Raw genomic sequence first — 20,806 nt, forward strand, 5'->3', positions numbered from 1 at the left:
AAATACAAGATGTTATAAAGGTCATCAATCAGATGTTAAAATAGAGAATGATGGCAAGCCATGGGATGGAAAGGACAACTACAGTGCCTGAAGGCAGTGATGAAAAAGGCAGTGCTTCTGGGAGACTCAGTCAATGATGGAAACAAGAATAAAGGAAATGGTAAAAAGGAAAAAAAGAGGAGATGTTGTAAGGATATACAAAGTACGTGGAAAATAACTGTTAGAGTGGAAGGCTCTACCAGCTATGAAGTGCTGGAAACTGGATGTGAACATAGGCTCGATCTGAGCTTGCATTTACGCCATGCTCTCTAAATCTAAGATGCTAAATTTATTGAAGATGACGACAGGCAATGGGATGGAAAGTCACTGACAAAGTGGGGCAGATTCTCTGGGAGACTGATAGTTGATGGAGACCAGAATGAAGAAGATGGTGGTACAAATGAAGTGGCTGGGTTTTAAAAGAGGAAAAGCTATTGAGAGAGGTTGGTAGAAAAGTGGTCTAGAAGTTAATAGTAGGGAACAAGCAGTATGTGAACCTATTTGCTTTGAATATGGGGGGGGATTGGAAAAGGAATCTTTGCTGGGGAGTACTTCATTGGAAATAGCATATTCTGAATGAATACAAAAGACATAATGGGGAAAAAAACTGGAAGCGAGAAAAGGAGATTCGATTCTAGTATTAGGCTAGCAATAACTTGCTATTAGTGTGCATAACACAAACTATTTTTTTCTTGTATTACATGTCTACTGATAGAGGTTTTCAGATTTTTCTTAATTTTCATTTCACAGTAAGGACATAGGTTTTATGTCATATGCATGTTAACCTGAGGGGGGAAATGCAATTCATTTTGCAGAAATAAAGTATCATAGGAAAGCTGGCAATAAAGTAAATTATAAATCTTCATTTTCCCACTGATTCTATTAAAAAATAAGAAACATTCTCACAAGGGAATCATCCAATAGATTGAGCTGAAACTTTTTGAGAAGTGAGCTTAGAATGAGGAAAATACCAGTATGGAAATAAAGTAATTTGGCTTCTAAAAGGAAGTAGTGCAAAGGCCACCAAATTCCACCCAGCCCTAATTCCTTCTGGACCTTTTCAGTCTCTCCGAGAGGATCTGGATGGACAAGGGGCACGAAGGGAAAGGGAATGAGTAAGGTAATTTTACCACAGTCCTGTCTAGTTCCCTGTTAAAGTGGATTTTGTGGAATGATTTTAAGGTATTCTAGAGAGCGATAATTCTGGTTGGTTGATTGATTCAGGTTCAGGTTTTGAACCAATGAGACACTTGGGGACCACAAATAAATGATGAATGAATAAATAAATATTTACTATCTGCAAAGCACATATAAAAACAGAACAGTCTCTGCTTCCAAAGAGCTCACATTCTTTTGGGTAAGATAACACATAAGGAAGGATTCAACTACAAGTCAAATAGAAAATTCCTATGGTACTTATGGTCCAGAAGCAAAGCAAATGGCAATTTTCATCCTTCAATATCATTTCCACAGATAAAATCATATCAGTTTCTGATGTTGAACCATTGACAATGCCAACTGCCAATAAAATGCAAAAGATTTTACTGCCATTTGACAGTTCTTGGGTAGGCAAGAACTTCCTGAGTCTTGAGTAGCTGTGTCTGCAGCACCTGCAGTAGCAGTTGCCAGGCTGTATCTCTGCTGGGGTTGCTTCTCAGAATGATGGCTACTTGGGCTGGTTTGGGAGATGCTGTCATCTTCAGTGGTCCTGACTGTGGGTGGCAGTTGATCAGTAGTTGTTGCTGGTGGTGATGAAGGAGGCTTGTTTCCTCTCTACAATGATTTTGCTCCTCAATGATGGTGAGAGCTGGCCTGAAATTAGGTCAGGAGAGAAACTGGCTAGATAAACAGACCTGGAAGTCACTGCCACAGAGATAATAATTAAAGCCAAGAGGAACTGACAAGATGAAGTTACCAAGAGATAAAACAGGCATGCCTTTTTTTGGAGGGGGGGGGGTACCCTCTGTAATTGAGCTTTCTTTGAAACTTGGGAGTATACAAACAGAAGCCCATCTGTGTAGAATCACCATGTATTCAAGAAGTAACCACCATGACTAGATAAGATGCTGCAACACCTTTGGAATATATTTTTAATACAAAGTGTTCTTTCCATTCCTAGTTACAGGGTGGCATGTTCTACATTTAACCCTGTGTTAGAATCTAGCTCCATTCATAAATCAGGTAAGTCGTTTGATTCTCACAACTCTCAGAATGTATTTGCCCTTTATCATACAGGTGAGACTCTGGTTATGACTTGTTAAAAGTTCACAAGATAGCAAAAGACACAGCAGGAACCAGAATCCATGTCCTTGACTCAGTACAAATACTCTACTATATCCCTTACTTTGGATTGCGTGCTTTTATATAGTGTACAAATGTAGTCCTCTTTAAGAATAATTGTTCTCCTTTTAAACATTTTCTTTCAGATCTTCCAATGTAGTCTTCCTGTGTGGATCTGTGATGGGATGTGATGTTCTGTGATAGGAATTGCAACTATTTAAAGGAGAGACAATTCTGAAGCTTGCACAAAAGCCTAATCTGTGTATAATAATGTGCCGAGTTAATCATCCAAATTTCAACTTGTGCCAGGTTTTCTCATCTACCTCTCTGAAATTTCATTAACCCTGTGGATTCCCAAGAGATCATGGAACATGGCAGGATGTTCCTGAATAGTTCAAAAGAGAAATAAGGGATGGAAGACAAAGAATTTTTATATAGTGCCTACTATGTGCCAGGTACTGTACTAAGTGCTTTTACAAAAATTATCTTATTTGATCCTCAATGTTGTGAGGCAGTGAGATGGCTCAGTGAACAAATAGCTGGGCCTAGAGTCAGGAAGACTTGAGTTCAAATTCAGCCTAAGACACATACCAGCTGTGTTACCCTAGGTACTTGCCTTTATCCACTGGAGAAGGAAACAGCAAACTATTCCAGAATCTTTGCCAAGAAAACCCCACGGACAGTATTGATGTGCTATGGTCCACAGGGTCATGAAGAGCTGGATATGACTGAATAACAAGTCGTGAGGTGCGTGCAATCACTGCAATTTTACATTGAGGAAACTGGAGCAGAGAAAAGGTAAATGACTTGTACCCAGGGTTACACAGCTAGCAAGTGTCTGAGGTCTGCCTGACTCGAGGCTCAGCACTCTGCAAAATCAGCTGCCTCTGGTGAGGCAGTAAAAATCATGAAAGCAGAACTTAAAGCCTACACACAGCAGAAGTAATTGGTAGAACAGAAAAACTTAAATCCATGATGGCAATTCTCTCCAAAGACGTGAATGAGAGAACAACTGGTTGAGAATACAAATATGCAGAAGCAAAAGACAATCTGGAAAAAGTAGCAAAATGCAGTAGCACTAAAAGAACATGCAATCTCCAAATCAGCAAAATCCACTAATCTCGAGGCAGAATGTAGAGACAGAGAACTTTGTAGAAGTTCATAGATCATTCTAAAGAACACAAGTCAACAAAACCTAAACACCATAACACAAGAAATACAAGAAAAATACCTAGAATTTCTCAACATATCAAAGTACCAATCAAAATAAACTATAGACTGCCTCCAGGAAAACAAAGACAAAAATCCTATGCTGAAAACTCTAAGACACAAATTAGTCAAATTTTACATATTTTGGTTAAATTGTGCAGTGACAAAAAACAATTTCTACACATGACCAGAAGAAAGATCTTCAAAAATAAAAGGAAGGAAATTAAGATAACATAAAATTATTCTGAAACCAGAGAAAGAAATGCAATAATGTACTCCAAAAAAAAAAAAAGTAGCTCAAGATGAAACCCAGGGTGAAATACTTTGAAAATCTGAGCCAAATACTTTTAAAAAGAGGTATTCGATGTTTTCCTACCAGAACAAATACCTCCGTACCAAGGAAAGGACAAGTAAGCAAATACACTTTCTCAAAAGAGGGGAAAATACCCAGAAAGTGAAAGAAACCCATGGGGTTAAAACAACAAAACAATCCAACAATAGAGGAGCCATTAAGAATGTCTTCCAGGATGGGGTATTGTATACCATGAAGAAGACAGAGGGTATGTGACTTGCACCCAGGGTTACACAGGTAGTGTCTAATGCTGGATTTGAACTCAGGTATTACTTACTGCAGGCCCAAATGAACTCTCCTGCCACTCCCCTCTAAACAACTTCAAAATAACTTCTCAAATCAAATTTTGGAGCAGCAGAGCCAACAAAAGATCACAGTGAAACATTTTTTTGCAGACTAAGACAACTCAGGAGGTGGCACCAGACTAGAGGCCATCCAAGACCCACTTTGGGAATTCTCAGCCCAGAGACAGTAAGGTAGTCAGGCAACAGATCAGAAAGAGATTACAGGGGACCCTTTGTGTGCAGCTCATGCTGATTGGCAACTCTACTGCCAATAAGCAGTTCTTGGTTGTAGTTCCAGAGTAGGGAGGAGTGCTCCAGCACCTGAGGCTGTAGGGCAGCAGGGCATCCTTCCTGGGTAAAGACCAGAGCAAAAACCAGGAGAGCAGTGAACACACCTCTCCCCAGAACACACCAACTAAGAAGCACCAAAAACTTGCAGACTCCTAGAACTAGCTCTGAAAACAAGAGCAGCACAAAAATGCCTCAAGTTTGGGACAGTGCCTCCCCATTCCAAGGTGAACAGGACCAAACTTTAACATGAAGTTCAAAGTCAAGAAGTAGGATGGAAAAATAAGCAAACAACAAAACAGAACTTAACCATAAAAAGCTACTACAGTGGCGGGAAAGACTAAGACATAGAAGAAGGCAACAATGTGAAAACCCCAACAACCAAAGCCTCAAGAAAATACTAATTGGACCCAAGTCCAACAAGAATTCCTGGAAGAGGTAACTAAAGAAGTAAGAGTAGTAGAGGAAAAATTGAGAAAAGAAATGAGAATGATGCAAGAAAATTATGAAAAGAAAAATTAACAGCTTGGCAAAAGAGATAGAAGGACAAATGCTGGAGAGGAAGAGGGAAAAATAGGTACACTGATAAACTATGGTGAAGTTGTGGACTGGTCCAACCATTCTAGAGAACAATTTGGAACTACTGCCCAAAGGGCTATAAAATTATTCACACCCTTTCACCCAGCAATACCACTGCTCCACTTTATCCCAAAGAGATAAAAGGAAAAGGACCTATATGTACAAAAATATTTATAGCAGTTCTTTTTGTGGCAGCTAAAAAAACTGGAAATTGAGGGCATGCCCATCAACTGGGAGAAGGATGAACAAGTTGTAGCATATGATTGTGATGGAGTACTATTGTGCTATAAGAAATTATGAGGAGAGTGGGGTTGGAAAAAACATGTCAAGACCTATATGATACAAAGTGAAGTGAGAAGAATTGGGGAGTCATTGTGCACAGTAACAGCAATGTTATAATAATGATCAAATGTGAAAGACTTTGCTACTCTGATCAATACACTGATCCAAGACAATTCCAAAGGATATATGATGAAAAAATGCTATCTACCTCCTGAAAGAATTGATGAATTTTGAGTAAAAACTGAAGTATAATTTTCTCATTTTATTTTATTGCTTTTTTTTGAAATATGGCTAATATGGAAATATGATTCTGCCTAATTTCACATGTATAACTGATATATTGTTTGCCTTCCCATGGAGAGTAGCTGGGAGGGAGGGAGATCATTTGGAACTCAAAATTTTAAAAAAGTCAAAATAAATAATTTTTAAAGAGAACATTAATAAAACATAAAAGAAAGACCATTAGATTTCATATCAAAGTCCCTGAGTTCTAATCCTTGTTATTCTACTTATCATGTTAGCTCAGCCAAGTCATTTAACATCTTAACCACTTTAACTGAGGAGCCTGTTTTCTCATCCATAAAATTAGAGAGTTGGATTAGAAGACCTCATAGGTCTATCTTACTTATCAATCAATGATAAATGTTTCACTGCTCTTCAATTGCCTCTCAATAGTATGAATAGCAAACAGAAATGTGATCAGTTGTTGATACTCTGTGCTCAAAGGAGATATGGACAAAACATAAGGAAACGTGTCAAAATCCAAATTTCACATCTTGGCCAAGAGTTTCAACCTTTTCCACAAACTCTTTCTCAGAACTTCAATCACATAGCAAAATGAACCAATCTAAATTTCAATTATTTTTCTCTATCCCTTATTTCTTTTTTCAAAGCAATGCAGAAGAATAAGGAGGGGATCCTAATGATATACAAGTGATTACTTGATTGTTGGTCCCTGAATAAAGTTGGTCCCTGAATAAAGTTGAGAGACAGAGAGAGACACACACACACACACAGAGGGGGAGAGGGAGAGAGAGGGGGGGGGAAGGGAGAGGGGGAAGGGAGGGAGGGAGGGAGGGGGGGGGGAAGAGAGAGAGAGAGAGAGAGAGAGAGAGAGAGAGAGAGAGAGAGAGAGAGAGAGTAAGAAAAGCATTCTCTTATAGCAGGATATCTGTTTTAAACACTCACCTAACCAGCAGGTGGAAGTACATACAAATGAAAGTATGAAAATTTGGATTAGTATCACTTTTCACTTTCTTTGGAAATTTGTACTGTTCAGATTTTTTCCATGCTTTTTCATAGCTATTTATGGGACAAAGCCAACTATTAAAGAAAGTCCAAATGGTACAATGGCAAAACAAAGCATTTACCACACTATTTCATTTATTTTTCAAAAACAAATTATTTTATTTTTTCCCAATTACATGTAAAAACAATTTTAATGTTTTTTTTTTAAAGAATTGAGTTCCAAATTCTCTCCCTCCCTCTCTCTCCCCTTCCTACTAACTGAGAAGGCAATTAATTTGATATAGGTTATACATGTGCAATCTCACAAAGCATATTACGTTAGTTATGTTGTGAAAGAAAATACAGATACCCCACCCCCCCCAAAAAGAAAAAGAAAGTAAAAAAAAAAACATGCTTCAATCTACATTCAGACTTCATCAGTTCTTTCTCTGGAGACAGAGAGCATTTTCATCATAAGTCTTTCAGAATTGTCTTGGATCACTATATTGCTGAGAATAGCGAAGTTATTCACAGTTGGTCATCTCACAATATTGCTATTACTATGTACTATGCTCTCCTGGTTCCATTCACTTCACTTTGCAATAGTTTATCTAAGTCTTTCCAGGTTTTTTCTGAGAGCATCCTGCTTGTAATTTCTTATACCACAATAATATTCCATCACAATCATATACCACAACTTGTTCAGCCATTCCCCAATTTATGGGCATCCCTTCAGTTTCCAATTCTTTGTCACCACTAAAAGAGCTGTCATAAATATTTGCATACACGTAGTTCCTTTGCCTTTTTTATTTTTTAATTCTTTGGGATAAAGACCTAGTAGAGGTATTGCTAGGTCAAAGGGTATGCAGTTTTATAGCCCTTTGGGCATAGTTACAAATTACTCTCCAAAATGGTTGAATCAGTTCACAGCTCCACCAACAGTGTTATAATGTCTCAATCTCCCCATGTTCCCTCCAACGTTGATCATTTTCCTTTTCATATTAGCCAACCTGACAGGTGTGGGGTAGTATCTTAGAGTTGTTTTAATTTGCATTTTTCTAATCAATAGTGATTTAAAGCATTTTTTCCCATATGATGATAGATAGCTTTGATTACATTATCTGAAAACTGCCTATTCAATCCTTTCACTATTTAATGACCTGCATTCTTATGAATTTGACTCATTTTTCTATATAATTTGATCAATTAGGCCTTTATTAGGAAAACTGTAAAATATTTTTCGTAGTTATGATTACTAACTGTATTTCCTTCCATTCTATTTCCCTGTTTATCCTACTCTCTCTCCCTTTTCACCCTGTCCATTCTCAAAAGTGTTTTGCTTCTGACTACTGCCTCCCTCAATCCACGCACCCCCCCCCTTCTATCAGCCCCTGTCTTGTCTTATCCTCTTTCCCTCCTATGTTCCCGTAGGGTAAGATAGATTTCTATACCCAACTGAGTGTGTATATTACTGCCTCTTTGAGCCAATTCCAATATGAGTAAGGTTCAAGTGTTCCTGCCTACCTCCCCTGTCTTTCTCTCCACTGTAAAAGCTCTTTTGTGCCTCTTTTATGTGAGATAATTTACCTCATTCTACCTCTCCATTTCTCTTTCTCACAGTGCATTCCTCTTTCTCATCCCTTAATTTAAGAAAATAAAAAGGATAATCATCCCATCATTTTCAGCTCACACTGTGCCCTCTATCTATGTATATTTCTTCCAACTGCCCTAATAACAAGAAAAGTTCTTCCCACATAGGAATATAAACAGTTCGACCTTAGTAAATAACTTAAGATTTCTCTTTCTCATTTACCTTTTAATGCTTCTCTTGAGTCTTGTATCTGAAAGTCAAATTTTCTATTCAGTTCTAGTCTTTTCATCAGGAATGCTTTTCCCCCTTGAAGGATCATAATTAGTTTTGCTGGGTAAGTGATTTTTCGTTGTAATCCTTGTTCTTTTGCCTTCCAGAATATCATATTCCAAGCCCTCAGATCCTTTAATGTAGACACTGATAAATTTTCTGTTATCCTGACAGTGGCTTCATAATGTTATAATAAATTGTTCCTTTCTGGCTGGCTGCTTGTACTATTTTCTCCTTGACCTGGGGGTTCTAGAATTTGGCTATAATATTCCTGGGAATTTTCCTTTTGGAATCTCTTTCAGGATGTGATTGGTGGATTCTTTCAATTTCTATTTTACCCTATGGCTCTAGAATATTGGGGCAGTTTTCCTTGATAATTTCTTGGAAGACGATGTGTAGGGTTTTTGGTTTTTGAGCATGGCTTTCAGGTAGTCCAATATTTCTTAAATGATCTCTCTTGGATCTATTTTCCAAGTCAGTTCATTCTTTTAATTTTGTTTTATTGTTTCTTGATATCTCATGGCATCATTAGCTTCCATTTGCCCAATTCTATTTTTTAAGGAATTATTTTCTTCAGTGAGTTTTTGTATCTCCTTTTCCATTTTGTTTTTAAGGAGTATTTTTTTCTTCAGTGAATTTCTGTACATCTTTTTTCCATGTGGCCAATTCTCTTCTGTGAATTTTTGTGCCTCTTTTACCATTTGGCCTATTCTGTTCTTCAGGGGTGTGTGTGTGTGTGTGTGTGTGTGTGCGCGCGCACGCGCGTGCACGTGTGTACATACGCCTCCTTTACCAAGCTGTTAAATCTTTTTTCATGATTTTCTTGCATCACCCATTTATTTTTCCAATTTTTCCCTCTACCTCTCTTATCTGATTTTGAAAATAACCCTTTTGAGTGCTTCCAGGAATTCTTTTGGGGCCTGAAACCAATTCATACTTTTGAGTTTTTGGATGTAGCAGTTTTGAGTTTTTGTTTTCATCTTCCTTGTCACCAAAGTAACTTACTATGGTTAGGATCTATTTTTTTGCTGGAGTTGAAGGGGCACTGTCCCAAGCTTCAGGTTTTTCGTGCAATTGTTTTCAGAGCTAGTTCTGGGGGAGTCTGTAAGCTTTAAGTTCTTCCAAGGTGGTGATCTATGGAGAGGTGTGTTTACTACTCTCCTGGTCTGCGTTCTCATCTGTGAGTGACCACAAACATTCTTTTCTGCCCGGCAAGTGTGACCAGGGTCCCCACTCTCCTGTGGCCACAAGCTCTGGTGTGCTAAATGCTCCTCCTCACTCTGGGATTGCAACCTACATCTATGTATGGGCAATGTAAGAGTCCTGTACCAAGTGCCCTGTACAAAGGGGTCCCTGCAATCTCCTTCTGACCAGTTGTTTGACCCCCTTACCATCTGTGGACTAAGAGTTCTAAAAGGTGCCGCTGCTGCCCACATGCTATTTCATTTCTAAACACTTTTCAGAAACTATTAAGTTAAGCTAATGACTCACTTCTAGGTTTCTTGTCACTAACTCTGCTAGGATATATTTTATTATTAGTATTTATGAAAAGCATCCCTAATATGTAGTATTAACTAATTCAGAAGTCTTTTTAAAAATGTAATTTCAATTGATTTGGATTGACATAAAAAGTATTTCCCTGGTAAAAACTGAACTTTAATGAATTCTCAATGTATGAAAACCCAAGCAATTTAATTATAGCAAACACAACATTTAAAAAATTAGTTATATGAAATCCTAAACGTGCCACCTGCTCCCAAAAATGGGAGCTAAAATTAACCTGCTATATAAACAGCAAACACAATGAAATTTTAATATTAAGTATGAATTTTTCTTAATTTGCCCCCCAAACTACGATTCATAAGAATTACTTGCAAATATATTACATTAAACTGTAATAACATTTTAATAATACTTTAAACAATGATACTAATCAAGTTTTCTCTGAGAATAAAACTATGGACCAGTAGAAAATTAAAACATCAAAAATGAAAGAGATTTTAATGGTCATCTACTCCAATTCCCTCATTTTACAATTGAGTAAATTGAGGTTCAGAGATACCCAGAAACACAACCAACTCCTTCTTCACAAAGCTCCCACAGGCTCCAGGGACATAACAGTGGCAAGCCCTGCTCATGTTTGCTGCTAAGTAAGATTTTCCTCTGGGACAAAGCACATTTTCCTGTCTCCTTGTTAGGCTCCCAGAGGCCAGAGGAAACCATACCACCAAGATCTGTTACCCATCCTAGTCTTGGCTCCTGGGTTTCCTAATGCCCTGATATACCACTTCCTGATCATTCTCTTGCTAGAAAGAGTTCATGCTTCCATAGACCCAAGTACATACCCATTTCTTAACACACAGGGGGGCTTCCAGAGGCACAGAAACACAAGCGTTATATTAAGTGCTTCCTTCCTATATATTCCTGGCAGCGAGCTAATGTATTAGCAGGGCAATAAACACAACATAGACGATAACTGTCCATATGCCTACATGGTTCAGTATCATAAAATATAAGAGACTCTCCATAAAGAAGGTAGAAGTAGTAAACCATTTATTCAGACACCAAAGAATCAGATCCCCAAACCAATAAGTCTAATTCATCACAGCAGGGAAGAATTCAATACACCACACCGCAGCAGAGAACCACTCCATCCCTTCCCACCTTCCCACCCCCTGCTGGGGCCTTGCCACCAACAAACTCACAGCACAGCACAGCCTACGTCTGCTCTCTCCCTCGGCTCTAACTGCTTTCTCCGCACTTGCTGTGACACAGTTTCCTTTTCCTCTCAGCAAGCTCCTCCCACCACATGTGACTTAGGCTTCCTGTTACAGCAAGCAGGTCACATGGCCTTTGAATGGGTGGGAAAGATCTTCAAATCTAAATTGTCACGACAGCTAAGCATTGAGGACACAAAGAAAGGCAAACCATTGTGCCCTGTTCATATCTGCTGCCAACTCCTCAAGGGAACCCCCTCACCACCAGGAGTCCCTGAACCTACTAATCATCTCAATTCCTCATGAGTCCTACTCCAATCCATTGATACTTTATCTGGAATCATTCCCTTACGGTTAACATACTGTCACCCTCTCTTTATCTCCCAGTGATCCCACAACATTTGAATAACCCCCCTCTCCCCAAATCCAGTTATCTACACCGTCATTCCTATCACCTTCAACTCTTACCAGGCCAACGTCCAACTACAGACCTACCCACTCCATTCCACTATGCACTCTGAAATTCTTGTTTTGTGTGTATGTTTCATCTATATATCTGTATCTCTCTATCAACTAACTTCCTTTCATTTTAGACCTCTTCCTTTCTAGATCCTCCCAGCTTCCTGTAATTCCTAAGACCTAGTACCTCTAGATAACAATGCATCCCTAGACATCTTTTCCAGTACTACCTTGTCTCATACCACTCAACCTATTGGTCCCACTGTGTGAGCGGGAATATTCCTTGCTTACCTTTACTATTTCCCTCTCTTGGTTCTCTTCCTCCTTCCCCTCTGACTCTCACATCTACTACTTTGGAAGTTGATGCTCTGGGCCCTTTTTTTGTTTCTCTATACTCTCTCAGTAAGCTCCTTAGCTTCCAACTATTCAGTTTATCTCTACGTAGATAATTTCTAGATATGCGAAGCCAAACCTAATCTTTCTCCTGAGTGCTGCTTTTGAATCATCAACTGCTTATTGGACATTTAAAACTAAATGTTCCCTACACATCTCAAATTCAAGATGTCCAAAACAGAACACCTTGTATCCTGCCCCCCAACTACTCCTCCTCTGAATTTCTCTATTATTGTTCAAGGCACCACCACGCTTCCAATTACCCAAGTTCTCAACTTTGATAGCATCCTTTTCTCCTCACTGGCATTCACCCTACACAACTAACCAGTTGCCAAATATTGTCTTTTCTATACCACAACATCTCATATATGTCCTCTTCTCTTAACTCACACAGCCACTAATTTAGGACCCTAATTTAGGTCTTTATCATCTTCTACCGACAGTATGAAAGCCATCCATTTGGTTCCCTGGACTTGAATATCTCACCACTTCAACCATCCTCTGCACTGGATGGTAAAATAATTTTTCCAAAAGCAGTTTTTACCATATCACTCCCTTACTCAATAAATTCAAACAGCTACCATCACTTCCTTGACTACAGAGAGTTAATAACGAAACATGCTATCTATCTCTTGGCAGAGGTACAGAATAAAACATTTGTTGGATTGGGAATTTGTTTTGCTTCACCATGCTTATTTCTTATAAGGGCTTGGTTCTTCTTTTTCTCTTTCCTCCAATAGGAGGATGAATTGAAAGAGAAAGAAAGGGAAGGGTTACACACCACCCCCCAAAAGAAAATAAAGAAAAGAGGATCTTTGAAGCATCTTTAAAAAAAAATCAGCTAAAATACAAGCTACAGCTTGTATTTATTATGTAATTACACAGTTAAAAGAAAAGCAAGCTGCACATAACAGAACCCTAGTTTCACACATAATCTTCTTTTTCTGTTCTATGCATAGAAATGCCCATTTTATTTATTTTTTTTATTATGTTCAGAATAAAAATAATTTTTTAATTCTTTTTTTGGGGGGGGGAGGGAGGAAGGCAGGGCAATTGGGGTTAAGTGACTTGCCCAAGGTCACATAGCTAATAAGTATATCAAGTAAATGAGGCCACATTTGAACTCAGGTCCTCTTGACGGTACTCTACTCATTGCCCCACCTAGCTGCCCCAATAAATAATTTTTAAAAAAATCAAATGCCACTTTCAGAAGTAGACCCTTTCGTAACTGGCAACCAGGTAGCTGCTAGTATCTTCCCTTCTAAAGTTTTCTAAGCTCACCATGGTCAACAACGGGAAGCAAATTACAGTTACTGCCTGCCTGCTAACCTGGGGAGGCCATTGGCTGTATGGGAAACACTGTGATAACCTACTAAGGAGAGCAGCTCCGTACCTGTGTAACAATGATGTTGCCAGCAGCTACTGTGGCTGTGTGAGACCAACAACAAGAGCACACAGAAGGGCTGCCAACACAAGTTCTTTGATCTGCTTTTCTAAGGAAAGCAACTTTAAGGGGTTAACAATCTCAGTTTAATTAAACATACATATATCATTCACTTAGTTCAGGGAAAAGATCAGCCCCCTGAACTTCAGGGCATACACAAACAGAAATTACAAGCAGACATTATAGACAGAGCAAATAACACAAACCAGTCTATCCACAACAATACATAGTTACCAGAGAAGCACCAACATCTGGGTTATCTATCAAAGCTGGGGGGTGGGGGAGCCCTGCTTCAACAGCTTGCCCAGAGTTTCATCACTGTTTCAATGAGTGTACCCCAAAAGTGAAAAGCTGACCTTCCTGGGGTTCAGGGCCCTGGGGGGCTCAAGGCTCACCATTTAGGATGTGGGAAATCACTAAAACCAGGATGTGGGAAAGTTGATTACTAATACCACATCCTATACGTTGCTTCCAATCAATGCCTCCTGATCGTCTTAGTGCTGAGAAACACTCCAAGACAAAAGATCCCACTTTACCTGCCCCATTCAAACAAAGGCCAGATGGCACTTAAGAGAAGAAGAGCAAAAAATCCTGCCCTGATTACCATTACAACCTGGAAAAGGAAAAGCCAGACATCTTTCTGAAGAGTGCTGCCTCAATGTTACAGTCATCTGGCACAGTTGTGACTGAGGTAAAGTGAGATTATGAAGGATGAGCCAAGAAACTGCTATAATTAATTAATGGAAAACAACTTTGGATGTGTATTGTACACATCTACTGTTATCCTGTCCACCCCACTCCCACCCCCACTGAGGCTCTTGCTCTTTGTACTGTAGAAGTTCTCCTACTTCCCAACCATCCCCACAACGGCTAAAAAAACCTTGTTAAATCACAAGTTTGAGGAAGTCACTCCTTTTCTCAAAGTCCTTTATATACCACCCCCCTCCCACCTTTCCAGTCTTCTTATATTTCACTCTCCTTCTCCAACACATAAACTTTAATCCAGTAACACTGGCCACAGAAACAAGAAACTGAAACCTCTTGGCTGCTGGCATTTTCTCTGGCTGTCCCCCAGGACTGGAATACTCTCCTTCTTCTCTTACTGCTGACCTCCCTGGCTTCCTTTAAGTCCCAACTAAAATCCTACCTCCTACAGGAAGCCTTCCCCAATCCCTCTCAATTCCAGTGCCTTCTCTTTGTTAATTACTTCATATTTATCTCATATGTAGCTTGCTTTGTATGCACATCGTTTCCCCCATTAGATTTTAAGCTTTTTGAGGGCAGCGACTGTCTTTTGCTTCTCTTTGTATCCTAAGAGTTTAGCACAGTGTCTGACACATACTAGTCACTTACTAAATGTTTACTGATTAAATATTCACCAGTGGCTCCGTGTTGTCTTTAAGATAAAATATGAACTCTTTTGACTGGCATTTAGGGTCCTCTACAATCTGTTTACAAGCTACTCTCTCAACTATTTCTCATTTTTCTTCTTCGGGAACTCCAACTTTGAGGCAGATTAGATCACTACTTATTCTCCAAATTTAGAAAGCTATTTCTCACATTTGTGTTTTTTCAAAATGGACAGTTTCCCTATGCCTGTAATGTATTCTTTCTTCACCTCTATCTTTCATAATCCCCCCTCCCTGCCCTGGGCTTGGTTTACTTGCCACCTCTTCCATAAACCTTTGCTTACTCCCCTCAGCTGTTAGTATTCTCTTCCTCTTTAAATTTTTCCTAGACTACTTTGTCAAGATATCTCTTTTCTGCCATCACACATCCTGCCCCTGTATATGCCCCTTGAGGCCAGGCTATCTTTTTTTCTTTTTTTGGCTCTCCTTAGCACAGCTCTATGTCATGCCCCTGCCCAATACTATGTAGTGGTTCCATGTTATTTCTGAGATAAATATACAAACTCTTTAGACTGGTATTTAAAGTCCTATACAATCTGCCTCCAAACTACCCTCCGAGTCATGGAAGTGAGGGCAGGGAAGGGGGAACATTAATAAGTGGGGAGATCAAAAATGGCATCACTATGCAATATGCACTAGAGGTAAGCCAAAAAGGGAACCAAGCATTCCAAGAGGTAATATATGGAGAAAAAACATTTCAAGCACTGAGAAAAAGCCCATACAAAGGCTCTGAGGTAGATGAGGATGCAACGTATGAGAACAGCAAATAGACCAGTTTGACTGAAAGTACAAGGCAGGTAATATGAAATAAATCTGGAGAGAAAGACTTAGGAAGGGCTTTAAATGTCAAACAGAAGAATTTGTATTTGGTCCTAGACGAAATTATGAGCTTGAATAGGGTAGGGAAGTGGCAATGTCAAGCTTATGTTTCAAGAACGTCAACTGGACAACTAAGTGGAACACGGACTGAAGAGGGGGAAGACTAGAGGAAGGGAGCTCAATAAGGAGGCTAATGCAGCAGTCAAGGTAAAAATGGTGAAGACTTCAAATAGGGTGGCAGGTGACTTAGTGGAAAGGAAGACTGAATATAGTATAGTATAATATAGTAGGTAGGTAGGAATTAGCAAATATTTGGTTACAAGAGCAGGAGAGTGAAGGGTTGAAGATAATCTCAACGCTATGAACCTGGGAGACCAACTGGCAGTGCCCTCAAGAGAAACAGGCCAATTAGGAGAAGGGGAGAATTTGGGGGCTGGAGGAAGGAATTCTGTTTTAGACATGTTGAGTTTAAGATGGCCAAGTCAAGATGTCTAGGAGACAGTTCGTTGTACAGGACTAGAGCTTAGGAGAGATATGAGGAAGGATGCCCTTTGTCCAAAACTACGTTGTATTTACTTTGAAATTATTCCATATGTACTTATTATGTACATATAGTCTCCCTTGACAGAATGTAATTTTCTTGAGAGCAGCAAATGTTACTTTTTTGTCACTGCATCTCCAAAACCTAGCACCTGGTAGGAACTTTAAAATGTCTGTTGAAGGGTTGATATAGCACCTATCTACCCAGAGATCACAGCAAAGCTTATGGAAGCTGAGAAGGTTACTGGGAGTATGGAGGTGAAAAGCAAAGGTCTCAGGATAGAGCCCTGTAATACATATGTTATCAGAACATGGATGCAAATAAGACTGAAAACCAATAGAGGAAGACCAAGACAGAGTAGGACCAAGACAAAAACCTAGAGAAGAGAGAATACTTAGGGCAAGGGGATTGTTAACAGTGTCAAAGGTGCAGAAAGGTCAAGCAGGACAAGCACTAAGGAAAGGGCACTGAATCTAGCAATTAAGAGATGATTTATCCAGAGAAGCCTTTAAATCACAGTAATAGCAATGTCTGACTCATGTAAATTTTGTAAGATGGTTTAAATGTCATTGTTTAACCTTTGATTAAGCACAACAAACATAAACTTTGAACACTAAATGATCAATATTTTGTTTTCCTATTCTTATTTTTTTCAATCACTCCAGTTTCACATTATTAAAGAAGCACTCTTAATTCTCTTATTATATTTAAGAGGAAAGTTCTTAGTTTTATCTCAAAAGTCACTCTAAATATTAAAAAAATAAAGTTAAAACTCATATACACTTACAATTCAAAAACCATATAAAGCATTCCATCTGAGCTATATGTCTCCAACAGTTCCACAATATGTGGATGCTTCAGCATATGACAGATACTGGCTTCCCGTTTCAGATCTATAAGACAAACAAACAAAAAGTTTCATTAGTTTTAAATGAACTGCAGCCCAAAGTGACTCATGAATAAATGGATGTGTTCTATGGCATCATGAAGATTTTTCTAACTAAGTAGCTCCCCTATAAAACCTGCTATTTAACTCAGCCTGAAATGTTTCCCCCTCTGAAATGTTTAGAACTATACTTTTCAGATCTTCTACCACCTTGAATTCATAAGCTTTTTATAGTTAGCACATACTTAATTCTGGAATATCCATAGCATATAAAAGGGAATTATGGATTGAATATGCATGCAAAATCTATAGTTTACTTTTGAAAAACCCACAACTACTTAGTTGTGTCAATCCTAGAATCTATACATCTTACCACATTAGTTCACTTGCCTTTCCTTGCCCTCTTCACCTAATGCCAAGAATGACAAAATAATCAAAACTGTCACAACAGAAAGGAAAATAAGCATAGCACTTAATCAAAATCAGGCAAAAGAAGAGTTGGCAGTAACATTTTTAAAAGACTTTCAAGGTACTTCCTTTACTTACATAATATTGGTACTTCCTCATGCTACTGATGCTTAGTGACAGCTGAATTAGTACTATTAAAAATCTTCTAGGTTAAAAAAATAGAATCTTAAAAAATTTCATAGACTGTAAGAGGACTGCCAATAGAAAGTATAAAGAGGTTCTCCTTTCTTCCTGGAAAAATCCCCTTGGAATGAATGGCACAGATGTTGAAACAAGCTGAAGTCAGGATTCTTGATCTTAAGTTGAATACATGTTTAAATATATGTATAAGTGTGTATGTCTATATATGTATGTATGTGTACATATACATACACACTAAACTTAAAAAGTGAGAATCAAAGGAAGTCACCCTCAGCTGCTAGACACTATAATCAAGTTTTATTGTGGCTAATAGTTAAAAATTCTCCTAGTGCTTGGTAGATACCCAATAAATACCTGCTGATTAGTTAAGCATCAGCTGTGAATCAAGGACTGTGTTAGGAGCCAGATAAAGTCCCTGAGGAACCGATAATTTTACTGGGAAGACAAAGTTTAAATATAAAATACTAGAAAATAATGCATTATAAAACCAAGTATCAAATTATACATTTCAGGTTATTAATGCTATAAGAAACCAAAGAACGGGCATTATTTGGTTTCACCTTATTTAATCTGTAATTTATGCTTTCCTTTTGTACTGCATCTGTAAAACTCAGTTAAGGTTTAGGTTGACTATAGAAGTGGCTTCCAATTTTCATTTTGTAACACATGATAGTATTTCCAGACACTTAAAAGGAATAATATAGCCTAAAAGTCTTAAAATGTTTTCAAAACGATATTTAATTCACTGTAATTCTAAAATTAGTATACATCTTATTGCTGGTCATCTCATAAAATGATGTAACTAACTTGGGAGTGGCTTTTCTCATTTTATGCTAGGTCAGAAGATGGTGAAAATAGTCTTATACTGAGCTTTGGTGGAAGACATAATGTATTCCTCTTCTCCTCTGGTCTAGTCTTCCTTCTTATTTAAAAATTCACAATTCTATACAAGTCATTCCTCAATTGACAAATGGTCAAAGGATATTTTTCAGGCACAAAGGCACTTTTCAGAGGAAGAAATTAAACCTACTTACAGTCATGTGAAAAAATGCTCTAAATCACTATTGATTAGAGAAATGAAAATCAAAACAACTCTGAGGTACCACATTACAACTATCAGATTGGCTAACATGACAAAATGGGAAAATGATAAATGTTGGAGAAGATATGGGTAAATCAGAACACTAATTCACTATTGGTGGAGTTGTGAACTGATCCAACTATTTTGGAGGGCATTTTGGAACTATGTCTAAAGGGTTATAAAAATGTGCATAATACCTTTTCATCCAGCAATACCACTTCTAGGGCCACATCCCAAAGAGATCACAAAAATGGGAAAAAGACCCACATGTACAAAAATATTTATAGCAGCTCTTTTTGTGGTAGCCAAGAACTGGAAATTGAGGGGATGCCCACCAACTGGGGAATGGCTGAACAAGGTGTGGTATATGAATGTAATGAATACTATTGTGCTATAAGAAATGATGAACAGGCAGACTTCGGAGAAACCTGGAAAGACTTATATGAACTGACACTGAATGAAGTCAGGAGAACCAGGAGAACATTGAATACAGTAATAGTCACATTGTACGATGACTGATTTTAACAGACTTTTAGCTCTTCTCAGTAACGCAAGGACCTAAAACAACTCCAAAAGACTCATGATGGAAAATGCCATCCACATCCAAAGAAAGAACTATGGAGTCTGAATGGAGATTGAAAAATACTATTTGCTCTTTTTTTGTTTGTTTTTTCTTTCTCATGGTTCCTCCCATTCATTCTAATTCTTCTATATGACATGACTAATGTGAAAATGTTTAATAGGAATATCTATGTAGAGCCTATATTGGATTGCATGCCGTCTTGGGGAGGAGGAAAGGAGGGAAGTGGAGAAAATTAAAAACTTATGGAAGTGAATGTTGAAAACTAAAAATTAATTAAAGAAAAAAATTCACAATTCTAGCTATATTTTACTTTTAGAAGGAAAAGCAACATTGACGAAGCAAAAGCAACACTGAAAAATCAAAATCAACATTGGAATTGTAAGCTTCTGAAACAAAAGGTTTGAAAATAACTATATTCTAAGTAGTGGCATGACCAAAACCTAGGACAGGAACAAGTACAATGTGGGTTCTCATTATTTGTTAATAGAGAGCCCGTAAAGAGCAAAAATTATGTTCTAAAGTGGCTAGGACAACTGGAAAAACCTTCAGGTGTAACACTAAGGACATACTGTGGAAAATGTGGTTACACATGTTCTCTCAGTTTATATTCCAACTAAGCTGTTAGGTAATGTGAGATTTTTCTTATTTGTCCTATAGATTTCTATAATCTATATCCTTTAGAACTAGGAGACAAGTTTTAAGAAAAAAACTAAAGCTATTAAATATAGATTCAATTGGAATTCAATTCAATCAATTGGAATCAAATCAAATTGGAAGGGACCTTGGAGGCTACATGGTCTGCAATCCCATCTAATGCAGGAATTAGCACCTCTGCAGCGTTCTCACCAGTTGATCTGACGCTCTGCTCAAAAACTTTCCTTGAGGGAGATGCCTCACAAAGGCATCCATCCATTCCATTTTCAAACAGCAATTCATTCTAACGCTATGGTATAATTTTCAGGTAGATACCTAAACTATGGGAATAACCAACTGCCCATTTGCAAAAGTAGCAGAGTCTGAACACAGTGATCCATTTCTAGTGACGACCTTTCATCTCTTATTCTACTGATTTCCTTTCCTACACTGGCCCTTTCCACTTTACCATGGTCTCTTTTCTCCACTTGAATATCCTGATAGCCAAGTTAGGTGTATTATACTTCTTAAATAAGGACCATCAATACCTGTGTGACCTTGGGCAAGTCAATTAAGCTCTCAGGGCCTGAGTTTCCTCACTTGTAAAGTTAGTGGGTTGTACATCTAGTCATCCAAGGCAGAGGTGTCAAACTCTCTCCCCAGTGGCCTGAACCATATGAAAATGTAATTGGGAAATCTTTACCAAAAAAAAAAAATACAATAAAACACAGATGGTATTACATTTCAAAACTAAATCAACATGTGAGCCACAGAGATCCTTACATATGGATTAGTGGCCTCAGTTTCTATTTGAGTTAATATCACTGGGGT

General features: G+C 38.2%; 1 protein-coding gene across 9 annotated transcripts in view; it reads right to left on the bottom strand.

Annotated features, from left to right (window-relative positions):
• The window catches only part of CASK (calcium/calmodulin dependent serine protein kinase), a 410,968-nt gene that overhangs the window by 234,349 nt on the left and 155,813 nt on the right, over window positions 1-20,806 (bottom strand). For all 9 annotated transcript variants that reach the window (XM_036744928.1, XM_036744934.1, XM_036744933.1 and 6 more), the window contains one exon: window positions 16,971-17,076. In XM_036744928.1, the coding sequence (XP_036600823.1) occupies window positions 16,971-17,076 (106 nt within the window). The remainder of the gene's footprint in view (window positions 1-16,970; window positions 17,077-20,806) is intronic.

The sequence above is a fragment of the Trichosurus vulpecula genome, chromosome 2 (genome assembly GCF_011100635.1).
Source record: "Trichosurus vulpecula isolate mTriVul1 chromosome 2, mTriVul1.pri, whole genome shotgun sequence".
NCBI classification, from domain to species: Eukaryota; Metazoa; Chordata; class Mammalia; order Diprotodontia; family Phalangeridae; genus Trichosurus; species Trichosurus vulpecula.